The sequence below is a fragment of the Sprattus sprattus genome (assembly GCF_963457725.1).
Source record: "Sprattus sprattus genome assembly, chromosome: 21".
Lineage (NCBI taxonomy): Eukaryota > Metazoa > Chordata > Actinopteri > Clupeiformes > Clupeidae > Sprattus > Sprattus sprattus.
In genome coordinates, this window is record NC_137919.1 from 15,318,406 (window position 1) to 15,333,405 (window position 15,000).

The 15,000-nt window shown below is 43.5% G+C and overlaps 1 protein-coding gene across 1 annotated transcript in view; it reads right to left on the reverse strand.

The window, feature by feature from the left end:
• Positions 1-15,000, reverse strand: part of arap2 (ArfGAP with RhoGAP domain, ankyrin repeat and PH domain 2) — a gene marked incomplete at both ends in the record, with an annotated part of 116,906 nt that overhangs the window by 47,663 nt on the left and 54,243 nt on the right. Inside the window, 3 exons of the mRNA XM_080859824.1 lie at positions 2,313-2,487; positions 13,131-13,313; positions 13,631-13,716. Of these exons, the coding sequence (XP_080715950.1) occupies positions 2,313-2,487; positions 13,131-13,313; positions 13,631-13,716 (444 nt within the window). The remainder of the gene's footprint in view (positions 1-2,312; positions 2,488-13,130; positions 13,314-13,630; positions 13,717-15,000) is intronic.

Genomic DNA, 15,000 nt, shown 5'->3' on the forward strand with positions numbered 1-15,000 from the left:
GATCTTATCCCAAATGCTGAGCTGGCACTGCAATGCTTCCTGTCTGGATTTGACTCCTCCTAGATGTAACCCTTGGTTCATTCATGATCTAGGTGATTCTATTTAGCATGGGTGCTGGGGAATCCACAGGTAGTGATGTGGACTGGCAAACTTTCAGATGTCTAAGAAATACATGTACTTACAAAATGTAAAAGGGCTAAACCTACCTACTATTTGAACAATCTGTCTGACTGTGGTAACAACTCAGCAAAATAATGGAACGTGATTAAATCTCTTAAAGGCATTACTTTATCTACCCTGCCTCCAGAGATTATTCTGGACTCTAAAGTTGTGAATAATAAAAAGGATATTTGTAATTCTTTTTTTTTTTAAGTCTTATATCCAAGAAAAGTTTCTTCCTTCTCATTCAGACCAATTAACAATTTTGACGTTCTCAATGCTTAGTGTTATTCCAAGCGTATGAAAAGCTCTTTGGGCACAGACCAGTTAGACCCCATATCTCTTAAAGCTTGCTGCCCCCATCATTGCTGATCTTTTGACACAATTTTTTAATTTAACGGTCTTCTCTAGTTCAATTCCAAAACTCTGGAGACACAAATGATTTGAATAACTATATAGACCTAATATCCAGACTCCTAGCCTATGTCTAGCACAGATGTTTGAATCCTTTGTAAATTAACACCTTCATACTTTCTTATCTGCATATGATATTGTAAGTATCCTTTAAATGGTTTCAAGCCATGCTGTCAAAATAAACTCTATTAACACAGCAGCCTGAGTTTTGTTGTTACCTTCGTTTCCTTTGTGTTAATCCTACATTCATTTTGTTTTTTCATTTTCACAAGCTTCTGATGTGAGAAGAAAAAAGTGATTAATCACAGCAAATTGTTTGTTTAATTAGTTAATTCATAAATTAATTTAATTGATTGACAGCACTAGTTTCAAAACTACCTCTCTGGTTGAACACAGTGCAAAGATGCTACAGCATTGAATTCATTTAATTGGTTTTAAGATAAAAAACTGGTGTGCCACAAGGCTCAGTTTTAGGCCCATTGTATATTAATGATATCTGTGCCTCAGTAGACAACATAACAATAACAATGACTACAAAGCAGCAATAACAGTAAACGTTTTCCTAGCAGATCATACTATTCTTGCATATACAATGATTAGGTGCCACCTGCAGAACAAACTGTGACAAATCTTCAATTTGACTGTATGCAGAAGTCCTTGAAAAATCTCAGATTGGTTCTTTCTAAGTCAAAGATTAAATATATGATACGCACAGGTCAAGAAAATTTGATCATTTCGCGCAGAGTATTCATTCCCTGAATGGGGCTGAAATTGAGTGGGTTACAAATTACAAATATCTGGGCATTTGGCTAGAGGATAATTTCAATTATGAAAAAAAGATAATTTTAAATACATCTGCTTGAGCTCACAAAGAAGGCGAGAGTACACTCTACAGGATCAGGTAATGTTTCTCTCTAGAAAACCAGAATCTAGAGTGACCATCGTTCAGTCATCTATAAGGTCCGTCTTAAACTATGGTGTTATTGTGTTTATGCATGCACCCCCATCCACGCTGAGATCACTGGAGGCAGTTTACCACAGGTCTCTACGGTTTATTACGAGGGTTGATTTAAGAATGAATCACTGTGATATGGGATGGTCTTCTCTCAGTGTTAGAAGGGAAGGCATGCGCGTGTGGCTTTATCTGTCTTCCTGTGAGTAATGTGCATCACCATGGCAACCAGGTGACCCCCCATGCTGGCAATTAGGCCTGAACTAAGAGCGGACATGAGAGGGAGAGCTCACAGATGCTCTGCATACATTATGCAAAGTAGGGTCTCTGAGAACAGTCCCCGCACTCTCCTTCACGCACACACGCACACACACACACACACACACACACACATACACACACACACACACACACACATACACAGTACAAATACATGTACTGTACATACAGACAGATAGAAACAAACACACACACACACACGCAAACACACAAACACACACAGAGTATATTCAAAAGCATTGTAACTATGACATGCAACTGAGCTGTATGCAAATGCCAGCCCTTTTCCATACACATTTAAGACTATATTGAAAATTGTGTGTTTAAGAATTTGAGGAAGGCATCCCATATGCGCGTGGACACACACACACACAAACACACAGAGACACACATACACAGAGAGAGAGAGACACACACACAGTCACAACTTCCATCCTCCCACTAACACTTCCAGATCCTTCCACACAGACGAACACAGACACTATCCTCCTGATACACAAACGCCCACCTGAGAGCTTGTTGTGATAGAGGAACTCCATCTGCAACCTCTGTCCAGCCCTCTGGGCCAGCAGGTAGGGGGTTGAGTGGTCTGGGTCCCCCGTGGCGCACATGACGTTTGCCCCGGTGAACACCACAGCCATGGTCCGCAGCACGTCAGGAAGCACCACCGCTGCGCACAGAGCCTGAGGGTATGCAAACACAAGCACACACACAAACACACACACACACACACACGCATACGCACACACACATGCACACGCAGAAAAACACATACATTAATACACACAGACACTATATGCAAACACACACACACACACACACTCACACACACAGAAAAACACATACATTAATCCATACACATTAGCACACACACACACACACACACACACACACACACACGCAGAGAAAAACACATCAGGGTTTCCGCTACGTTAATTTCAGCGTGGCGGGCCGCCGCACCTTCGTCATTCCCCGCCACGCATCGGAAAAAATCGGAGCCCTGTTTTTTGGTGTGTTATTTGCCACATCAAAGGATTCGTCTGCCTTTCCCGCACTTGATCAGCGTTCCACGGCATCCACGGCTTACCACAGCCGGTTTACATACTCCCCCCGCCCCCTCTCTCGTTTCTGACACACTGGCCCTTAAACTAGAAACCGAACAACTGGATCAGAGGTACGTGACGTTGAATTAATTTTATTTTACATGTGAGAACAAGTTGTTGAACATTGTGCAGGGGTTACATCGTAGGCCTAATATGTTGTAGACGTAGACGGCTGGTTTCTCACATTGCGTCTATTTCGGGAGGCTAAATGTAAATAAGCTTCAGTAACGGTCATTTCTAAACGCACAGTTGTGTGTGGTCCCTCAATGAGCCCTGCACTTGTAGCGGATGACAACAGAGCAAAGTTTGTTAAAGGTAGCAAGTCCGAGGCCTGCGTGTAGTAACATCTGGCATTTCATTGATGTAGTCTGTTTTAAAATGTTCATAGGTGAAAACAGACCTGAGAAACAGGCTACAGGGGGAGCACCTGGCTGCGTGCATGCGCATCAGCATCAATGGACCTTCAGTCCTCGAGTTCCCATATCAGAAGGCCTTAGAGCAGTTCTTTAAGAAAACAAGGCGTATTAAATGCTCTGAGCCAGCCTGCCAGATGTGCCATTGAATACTATGTCTGATGTACCCCTTCTCCTCTGTTTTATCCATTATGTACAATTTAATTTAACTTTTTGTGTTGCACATTTTTAAGTTTATCTAATCAAAAAATAAAAAAGTTTCATTTTAAAGAAAAAACATACTTTTTGCAACCCAACGCTGTTTTAAGTTCTGCATTTCTGAGTAACAGTTGTAAATAAAGAGAATTAACTGGAAACATTTGTAGTTGTGTTTATATTGTGATCTCATTGGTGTAAATTATTACAGGGGGTCGCCATGGTTGGTGGGGTCCTGCCACCCAGGGCCGGCGCCACGGGGCCCTGGATCTATTCTTGAAAAGGCCAGCTGCACTTATTTTTACATCAGTGAAGTTTTGCCAAATAGGTAGCTCATGAGGACCCATACTTTGTACACCTTTAAGGACCTGAAATAATGACATTGTCCCGTATTTAGAAACAAAAGTACAGTTCTGTATTGAGCTGAAACTGGGCCCACAATTCGGTTAAAATGCAGGAAATTGCGTCTAAGAAATACAAAATTTTCTGGGGGGGGGCCCCCCAGACCCCCCGCTGAGGTGCCACCGCACCTTACAGGAAATCCTGGGGGAAACCCTGCACCTACATTAATACATAATAATAATAATAATAATTCATTTTATTTTTAACGCACTTTTCATTCCAAGGAATCTCAGTGTCTGTGTTGCCCTTAGGTGGTCAGGGAGGCTGTTCCATAAATGTGGCGCTGCCGAGCAAAAGGCCCGGTCGCCCATGGTGCGGAGCTTGGTTTTGGGGACGCGGAGGAGCGAGCTGTTTGAAGACCTGAGGGTGCAGGTGGAGGTTTGGGGAGTAATTAATTCTTGTAGGTAGGGAGGTGCATGTCCATTAATGCACGTATGGGTGATTATAAGGACTTTGTAGTCTATCCGGAAAGAGACAGGGAGCCAGTGTAGTGAGTGTAATATTGGTGTTATGTGCTCATATTTCCGGACCTTCATCAGAATCCTGGCAGCGCTGTTTTGGATGTATTGCAGCTTCTGGATGTTCTTGCCAGTGATCCCATAGAAAAGTGAATTACAATAGTCCAGTCTTGAGGAGATAAAGGCGTGGACAAGCTTCTGCCTCTGATAGGGTTAAAGTGGGACGGAGTTTGGAGATGTTTCTTAGATGATAAAAAGAGGTTTTGCACAGGTGTTTTATATGATCATTAAAGTTCAGGTGAGAGTCAAACCTAACTCCGAGATTAGTGACTGTGGAGGGGAGGGGGATGACCTGGCTGTCGAAGGTGAGATGAGTCAAGGAGGATGACTGAACCTGGTGTGGAGTACCAACAAGAAGGGCTTCAGTTTTGCTACTATTAAGCTGGAGAAAGTTGTTGCTCATCCATGCCTTTATCTCCCCAAGACAGGCGTTGAGAGATGACATGGCTGCAGTTGGGCTTGGGGCAGTTTTGATATAAAGCTGTGTGTCATCAGCATAACAGTGGAAAGACATCCCATGTCTGCTGGTGACGCGTCCGAGGGGGAGCATGTACATAATGAAAAGGATGGGGCCGAGGACCGACCCTTGCGGAACACCACAGGAGACAGGGAGCTGTCTGGACTTGCAACTTCCCAGTGAGACATATTCAGTTCTGCCAGAAAGGTAGGACTGAAACCACTTGAGTGCAGAGTCTGATAGTCCAATGGTGGTGTGGAGACGCTCTAGCAGGATAGTGTGGTCCACTGTGTCAAATGCAGCAGTCAGGTCCAGGAGGATGAGGAGTGAGGGTGATCCTGCATCGGCTGTCATCAGCAGGTCATTTGTCACCCTGAGCAAAGCTGTTTCAGTGCTGTGGGCTGAACGAAATCCTGATTGAAATTTTTCAAACAAGTTGTTGTGTTTGAGGTGGTCCTGAAGTTGAGAAGCAAATAACCCTCTAACACCTTGGACAGGAAGGCAAGGTTTGAGATAGGCCTGTAGTTGGCTAGAACCTCCGGGTCCAGGGTGGGCTTTTTAAGAAGGGGACGGATGACAGCAACCTTGAGAGCAGGTGGGACAAAGCCAGACTGAAGGGAAAGGTTAACAACTTTGGTGATGAAAGGACTGAGAGTGGGGATGTGTGACTTGAGCAGAGCAGTGGGAATGGGGTCCAGGGTACAGGTACACGATCTCATTTTTCTGAGGATTTCTTCAACATGGCTCTCCCCAACCTCAGCGAGATGTAGAGGAGACAGCACACTCGCAGATGAGTTGTTGGTGTCATAGGGAAGCAGAGCTGGGGAGCTTGACATCTGAGAGCGAATGTTGTTGACCTTGGATCTGAAAAATGTAATGAAGCTGTTGCATTGCTCCTCTGTAGCCTCAGTTGAAGAGGAAGGTTGTGGCTTCAGGAGATGATTTATGGTGGTAAAAAGCTGTTTAGAGTTGCCAGGGTTTTCATTAATTAAGTTGGAATAGAACTGTGAGCGAGCATCTTTAAGTGAGTTGGAGTAGGCCCTTTGATGCTCACGGAAGGCCAGTTTATGCACATTTTTATTTTCCGCAGCTCATGTGTGAACCAAGGAGCAGAGCGTGAGAAATTTACCTCACGTGTCTTGACAGGGGCATGGAGATCAAAAACACTGCTCAAGGATGTATTATAGAGCTCCACTAATTCATCCACTGATGCAGAGGCTGGGCAGGTGATGAGCTGGAGATCCATGGTCATGGTGGCTGAGTCAATGCTTTTCCAGTTCCGGAAAGACATTTGACGCTTAGGTCTAATAGTAGGCAGCTTAAAAGTCAAGGCCATTGAGACCACCTTGTGGTCGGACACACCAATATCATACACCTGTAGGTTACTGATGGGAGCAGAGTCAGTGATAACAAGGTCCAGAGTGTGCCCCTTGGTGTGAGTAGGAATCTCAACATGCTGCTGCAGGCCAAGACACTCAAGCAAACTCAGAAAATCTACTGCAAACTGACAGGAGGGGTTGTCAACATGGATATTTAAATCACCAACAATGACAATGTTAGTTGACGTAGTGCAGAGTGAGGTTAGCAGATCACTTATCTCAGGTAGAAATGCTGGGTTAGGTTTTGGAGGACGGTATATTAGAAGCACTGTCATGGAGTGTGGAGGTTTGCATTTGAAGGCCAGGCATTCCATAGACGAAAATTCAGGCATTGGCAGAGGAGTCTTATTTCAGCCCGGTGTATGATGACTAGTCCACCACCACGACCAGAGCTGCGGGCTTTCTCCATGTAGTTATATCCAGGGGGGCATGCTTCATTAAGCACAGAGTATTCCCCTGGTTTATGCCAGGTTTCTGTTAGGCACATGAAGTCAAGCCCTTTGTCCAGAATATGGTCGTTTATGAGGAGGGATTTATTAGTGAGGGATTGTGTGTTTAGCAGCTCCATGGTGGTGGGAGACAGAGCTGAGGGTGGAAGTCTCTGTAAGCTCAGTGATGCACTGCGATCCACTCCATGTAGCCTAGTTTTGGGTAGTCTCGCGATGTTTCCGACGATGTCTCCTAGGTTAGTTTTTATGTCAGCGGCAACCGGAATATCTCCCCGGTCTGAAGTTTGTAAACAGTCCCGTAAAGTAGCATCTGACAGATTTGGCTGAACATTGACAGGTGTTAGATGACAGGTACCAGAAGGTCTGTGGATTATACGATGTGTGAGACGGCAGCCTCTGTGTATGTAGCGAGGGCGACGTAGAAGTCCAAGGTTTCTGAGTAAGTCTGTGCAACCAGGAATGATGGGTTGGTTGAGTTTCATCAGTTCCGCCGTGGAGTATGTCAGTGCCATGCCAGCCAGAGGATAAACACCAGTCCAGCGCCGTTTCCACCCGTCAGCCCAGCGTCGCTAACCAGCACGAATGGGACGGCAGGGAGGCTCTCCGGATGATGTCCCTCGGTAGCAATGGGTGAAAAACCAGCAGAAGAGATACACAGATCAACAGATGTAAATATAGGTCAGTTTTAAAAGCAATAAAGCCTCCAACATTACTTACATCAAAGGTGTCGTTGATGTTACCGACAGCTGGCCCAGCTGGTAGATAGAGCCGTCAGACGGAGAAATGGTAAAAATCAAAACAAACACCAGCGTCTCCTTCTCGTTCGAAAATCGTGTATAAGTCTCCGTTAAGATATTAAGCCAGACTAACTAAGAGCCTAACTATTGTATTTAAATAACACCAACGTCCTCTCCTCAATTCAAAATTCAACTAAAAACAGGTCGCCGGAAAGATGTTAGGTTGCCGAACTAACAGAAGACTTTAAACGTATTTAAACAGTGAATAAAAGAACGACAAACAATGGCTAAGTACAGCGATTTAGCTTAACTGCACTATTAATACAAAAGAAGAACTAACATTTATATTAAATTAAGATTATGTTACAAAATCAAACAAAAACTATGCCAGACAGAGCGGCGTTAAACTCGCCAGCGTCCCCGTAACCTAGCAACCATATACATTAGTACACACAGACACAGATACGCAAACATAAACACACACGCACAAACAGAAATTCACATACATTAATCCATACACATTAGTACACACACACTCACACACACACACACACACACACACACACACATAAATAATTACACATACACATAAATACACATACAAATGTGTGTTCACCCATACAAATGCGTATTCACCCCTACATGCGCAGAAATATAGGTGTGTACACCTTAATAAGTGATATGAAGATAGAAAACTACAACCACACACATAAGCACATCCACAAATAGCCTGTATATGCAGACACACATACCAACAGGAACATAAGTACAGTACACAAATCAATGTTCACATACACAAAGTAAGACACTCATGTACACATACACAAAAACATCACAAACAGACTCTAAAGAATACTTAACTTAACAAGTTTTACTCAATTATAAAACTTCAGCCAGTGAGGAAATATGATTTGATTAGACTGCGAGACAAAAACAGTAAGCCTAAATACAGCCCAAGGCGTAGAGGGGCTGTCACCTGTCTGACTCACATGAATAATACCCTATCTATTTTACCACACTGCTTGTCTACATGAAAACACTTCTATGCTAGGTCACACTGATATGGGACATGGACATCATGGATATCTGCTGCATGACTTACATACAGAGGACCTAAAACACATTCAACAAGATTACATTATTTTCAAAGGATTTAATGCATTAAAGATTAAAAGATCCAAGGCCATGTTATTATTATTCTACATTATTCTATATTTTATTATCCTTTTATATTTAAAAAAGGAAAATCATTAAAACCTATTCACAAAACATGCAGGGCCTAATGCCGCCCAGGCTGCCTGCCAAAAGACCCACACCCAAGCCAGCACTGACCCAGGGTCAGCTGGTCGCTGGGATGAACTCTTCATCGGCCCATACAAGTAAATGGCCCTGGGATGCCCCCATATGTATCTGGCACTGACTAAAGAGCAGTGCTAGACTGTTGCAACACACTCTCAGAGGAACATGGATGCTTCAGCCAATTAAAATGTGATCTCTGGATAGATGGTCAATACACACGAGAGCAGAGTGTATAGGTGATTATCTCCATCTGGAACGAAATACTGTTTTCTGATTGGCTAATGGGGTGTACAATAAGTTCGTATAGATGGACACCTTGGACGTAGTCCCAGTAGAAAAGTTAAATAGCCGTTCCATATCAGTGCTCTTGAATGGTTACCATTGACAACCAACGTAACGTTTATTTTTTGACAGCTAGGATAATTCGAACAAAGATGGCGGCGTGTTGGGAGAAGTTAGTGGGAAATGTTTTATGTTAATTAAGCTATCTACACGACTTTTTATATGTCTAAATTGACTCGGTTAGTTGTTTATGTGCTACACGAATGTAAGTCTTAACTGAAAGTCTCGAATATTATTTGTAGGCGGCTGCTAGCGCTTAGACCTAAAACCCATTGAAACACTATTAGCTCACACGGCTAACTCGCCTGCTCCTCAACGCGTTGCTGTTGATTGTGAGCCTTCGACCAAAATTACCAAACTTGACCTCCCTGTTGCTCTGTCCAACTTCACCATCAACGGAAACGTGGAGTTCAACTTTAAATAGTAAAACCTTATGAACAACACCTGTGTCCGTGTGTCCGTTTACAGAGGAGAGCTCATGAGTGTCACTTCGCAGCAATGCCCGGGGAAACTAAAGGTCATATGATAAGACCAGTTCCACGCACTACTTTCTCACTACTTTCTCTAACGGGAGCACTAGGCTTCAAATCAAGAATTCATCAGGTTATTATGCATATTAAGTTTCCTAAAGATAAAGGAAATTCTAAATAATAATAATAAAAACATTTTTGGATGTTGTAAACGGGAGATAAGCGGGATAACGGCAGACGAGCTGTACAGTTCTACAAAGATAATGAACTTTGCACCGCAGCGTCCATTATCTTTGTAGAACTGTACAGCTCGTCGGCCGTTATCCCTTACATACAGCATATTAGACACGCACGCACGCACGCACGCACGCACGCACACTATGACTACAATAATGATGACAAAAACAGTGTCAGGCACCACAGTGTGTGCACACAGATACAAACACAGACAAACACAAACTGTTGACTTAACCATAGTATTTTATTGAATCTTACATTTTTGTATTTATGATCTTTCCTTGTTTTCCTGTATTATTTTATATACATGTACTGTTTACATATTTTTTTTCAATGTATTAACTCTTCATTGTACCCTCGGCACCATTGTAAATGAGGGTCTTATTCCTCAATGTGTTTTCCGAGGCTTAAATAAATCAATCAATCAGTCATCCAGTCCGAGCTGTTTGAGACTCAAACTAAACCAACATGGCTACCTATGGGCGACAAATCCACTTTTCTCTACCCATTCTTAGACTGGTATCCAGTGAATCGCTCAGTCCGCCCCAGTCCATTTGAAAATTATGATTACCTCACGTAAAAACTGCATTATGTTATTGCAGAGATTGCATTACCTTCTTGGGTTCATTATTACATTAGTATGTTTTATAACGGTGGAAATAGTTGTTTTTTTCAAACATTTTTGAAAAGTTGTTACATTTTTGGGTTCTGCAACAACCCAGGTTAAGTCAGTAATGTAATAACTTAGACATATATATTTAGACAATAGTTAAGACCTAACAATCATTTTGGAATTCATTACATTTTGGGGAAATTAATACAATATGGGGTTCTACACACATAAGATCCAACCAAGGCCAAGCACATGGTGACACACACACACGAAAAAACACAACACACACATCTAATCTTCCACATGCTCAAGTGTGCATACACACACATACACTCACTTGCCAACACACATAGAATACCACACACACACACAGCCCTACAAGCATGGACAGCATCTGTCAACACGTGTCCTCAACACCACAGATACAACAGATAGGTGACACACGCACACGCACACACACACACACACACACACACACACACACACACACACACACACACACACACACACACAAATCCTCCAGACACCTACGCTCACAGACTGAAATGCTCAATGCTGCATTTGTATCATATAATCTCTATTTAGGCCCTGGGCTCTGTAAAGCACCTTGAAACTATTTTATTGTTTTGGCGCTATATAAATAACATTTTATTGAATTGATCAATACAGACTCTATGTTATGTAGTGGAAGCCTATACACCTACATGCTATTATGGCAAACAAAGTGAACCCCTCACTTGTGTGTTGGTGTGTGTGTGTGTGTGTGTGTGTGTGTGTGTGTGTGTGTGTGTGTGTGTGTGTGTGTGTGTGTGTGTGTGTGTGTGTGTGTGTGTGTTGTCTGGACACTGTGTTAAGAGGCTACTTGGGAAGGCCACAGACACGTGCCAGATATGGGATCTGTGGGAATATCAGATCAGATCGGATCAGATCGAAGCAGATCAGAGAGGAAAAGGAGAACAATGAAGATGAACAGATTTGATTAGGGCTCTCTATCTCTCTCTCCCTCTACCTTTTATCTCTCACTTACTCCCTCTCGCTCACTCACTCAATCTCTACCTCTCACACACACACAGTCACACAGTCACACACACACACACACGCACACACGCTCATACACATTGAAAGTCAACAATCATCAATTCTTACTACACAAAGACTTAGACTAGACAGTGTATGAGAGAAAGACCTGCCTAACAAAGCTTTACTCATTTAAATTTCATGCGTAGTAATATAATATATAATATAATATATTACTCACACATGACCACACACACAAACAAAAACACACACACCAGTGATGCGCGGGCACGTGTCTAGATGACCCGCGACCGCCAGGCGTTTTCGACTAACTCGACCGCAACTCGACCGAAAATATGAATTATTAGAATGTTGTACCCGCCCCGCTTACCGACCCGCTTATTATTTAAAAAACAGTTGTTTATGCTGTTGTTTGGTTATTTGGTTATGCAAAACCCAGTAGGCCTATAGATATCGCATTAAACGTGTACAATGACGTTAAATGCTCACCTGTTTGGCGTGGGGAACCAGCATTATTAGTTTAGCCTATGCCTATTGTTTTCATCCCGCAGCTTTCATGCAAAAGTTAATAAGGATTTCCGTTCAAAGTGGATGCTCCGTTGAAACCCTCCCAAACACAAAGGCAGGAATAACATATTTCAAAAAACTTTATTCACGTCAAACAGGTAGGCCTACCCTAGGCTATAATGAAGGCTTACTGGTGCCGCATTTGTGACGGGCCATGTTGGTCGTGCCGACTTTGTGGCTGTCGAACTTGTACAGTGTATCGCACGAAGTGCACATAACGTAGCCGGCACTAATGTCATCTTTATCAATCACCTCTGCAAATGTTTCCCACACTTTGCTCTTTCGATTCTCGTGTTTTTTGAGTTTCCACTCTCCTTTCTTTAACTTCTTCCTAACCGACTCCATCTCCCTTACTGCCAGTTGTCATGCAGTCAATGATGTCTAATTTGTCTTTTATAAAATGTATGTTTACAATATAATTAAATACAAACGTTTCGTCGGGAGTTATTTATTTATTTATTTATTTTCACCGGCTCGACCGAATGCGACCCGAATATAATTAAAAATATGTTTTGATGACTCGTCACCGCGGGTTGACACACACACACTCACATACACACACACACACACAGCAGTCATAGCCAAGAGGAAGCTCTTAATCTACTTCTGAAAGAATCTCTCTCTCTCTCACTCTTTCTCTCCCCCTCCCCATCGTTCTCTCCTCCCTGTGCCGCCCCACTTACCAAAACAATAACAGACTGATCTCAGTGAGTGCTGACGCTAGTAGAATCAGCCTTCCCCTTTCTCTCTCCCTCTCTCCCTCTCCCTCTCCCTCTATTTTCATGAGTATTTCAGGATGCGCTCAGAATAGTCTTGCATCCTCACGTTAGAAGCACTCAAGAAACAGATCAACAAACAGCCAGGGGCCAAACACAGCAAGAACAGCAAACAAGAACAAGCACAAGTGCTCCATCAATGGAGTCTGACTCCTACAAGCTCATTCTTTCATCCCCGCACAGTCCTCAGTGTGCAATGTGGAAAGTGAAGAGCTCACAGAGTTCATAAATCAACCAATGCAGATCCTAGGCACGTTATCGCTGTTTATGTTTCAGCTAGACTGGTTCCCTATCTTCCAATGCTTTTAAAATGACGGGCCGCGGGGGTCACCTTGTTGAGGTTGGCCTGGCTGCCGAGGTCCTCAAGCGCGCGGCGGAACTTCCTCTCGCGGTACTTCCTGCGGTGGAAGGTGGCCCGCTGCTCGGCTGACGCCCCCATGTGCAGCTCGTCCTCGGGGGTCAGGGTGGCCGCCCAGAAGCTGTTGGCGTTCTTGTTCCCCACCTCCAGAAAGAGCTGAGGAGAGAGAGAGAGAGAGAGAGAGAGAGGGAGAGAGAGACAGAAAGAAAAAGGGGGAGAGTGAGAGGAGTGAAGCGGACAGAGCAGGTAAGACACCTTCACATCCATACACCCCATCCCTCCCAACCCCCACAACATTCCATCTATTCATCAGTTACACCCACATACCCATCTCTACATCCTGCACCCCATGTACCCAACCCTTTGCACTTCCACAACACATACCAACCATATATACCCATCCATCCATCCATCCGCCCCACCTCACCCCACCCCACCCCCACACTCCGCCATAGGAGCGGCGCTGGTCTCACCTCCACCAGCTCGTTGCTCCAGATGCTGCTGTCCAGCTTCAGGCTCCTGACCTGGGAGATGCCTGGGCCCAGGAAGCGGTGCTGAGCTGCAGCCAGGGTCAGATGCACAGACACATTTCATTTCTTTTCTTTTTGAACTTTCATTTCATTCAACAGTTTCAGCTTGTTTCTTTTCATGACCTTCCATTCGTTTTGTTTCAATTCATTTCAGTCAGTACTTTCATTTGGTTTTATTCGTATCGTTCATTCATTCACCATTATCATAAGTATTAGAAGTAGTAGTAACGCTGATAGACATTGCAGTAGCATGGGTCAAGTACAATGACAACCGCTGAGTCAGCAACTGGCAGATGGTAAATGTGTGGTGAAAAAATAAAAGTCACAAAGCCTTTTATGTATTTTATTAGTCACAAAGTCACTTTGAATAAAAGCCTGAAGGTAAAAACCTTCATCTGTTATTATACCGGAGATCTTCAATCAGAAAGCTATGACATAGAGAACACAGAACGACCCAAAACACCAGATGTACATTCACCAGTTAACCCCTGAAGGCAAGGAGACACAAGAGAGGAGGCTAACGCAACAGATTGAAAGAAAGTCAATAAGCTGAAAATGCTGAGCTTACTTTAAGTTCTTTAACGGAAAAGACAGTAATCTTGGAGCTGAATTCACCAAGCGTTTACCCACTAATAGGGAACGTGAGCTGGTTTTACACATCTAGACTGTCGTGAGACAGCTTTAACTTTAACCTACTGCTGATGTGGGAAGATAGTGACCAAGACTTTGGCTGGGTAAGAGCCTATTTTGAGTCGTCTGAAGCCATGTCAAGCGGTCTTTGAGGGCACTGCTTAAAATGCCTGTGACCTCAAATTCACTTCAAACTACTTTTGAAAGTTTCCTTTCAAAGGGCTTTTCCCATGCAAGAGGCTCAGCACAGCGCCTCTCGTGTAGAGCAAGTCTGGCTCTAGTTGGTCAACAAATGTACAAATCCCAAACACACACAAACACACACACACACACACACACGTGCACACACACGCACACACACACACACACTTCCAATCCCACTGATGCCAGGCCTTTCAGTTAATTGAAAATGAAAAAAACGTGCTTGTGTGTGTGTGCCCCCATGTATATGTGTGTGATCTGGTGTGGTGTATTCAATGCTAATGATTCATGAATTAATTATGTCTGGTGGTCGGCATGATTATTTTGGTGAACTTCAGGGCTGGAATTGTTGATGAATTAAACATCGCTGCATGCGTATGTGTGTGTTTGTTTGTGATTTGTGAGTAAGTGTGTGTCTATGTGTGTGTGAGAGTGTGATGGGGGGGGCGGGGGGGGGGCAAGAAAGAAAGGAACAGAGGAAG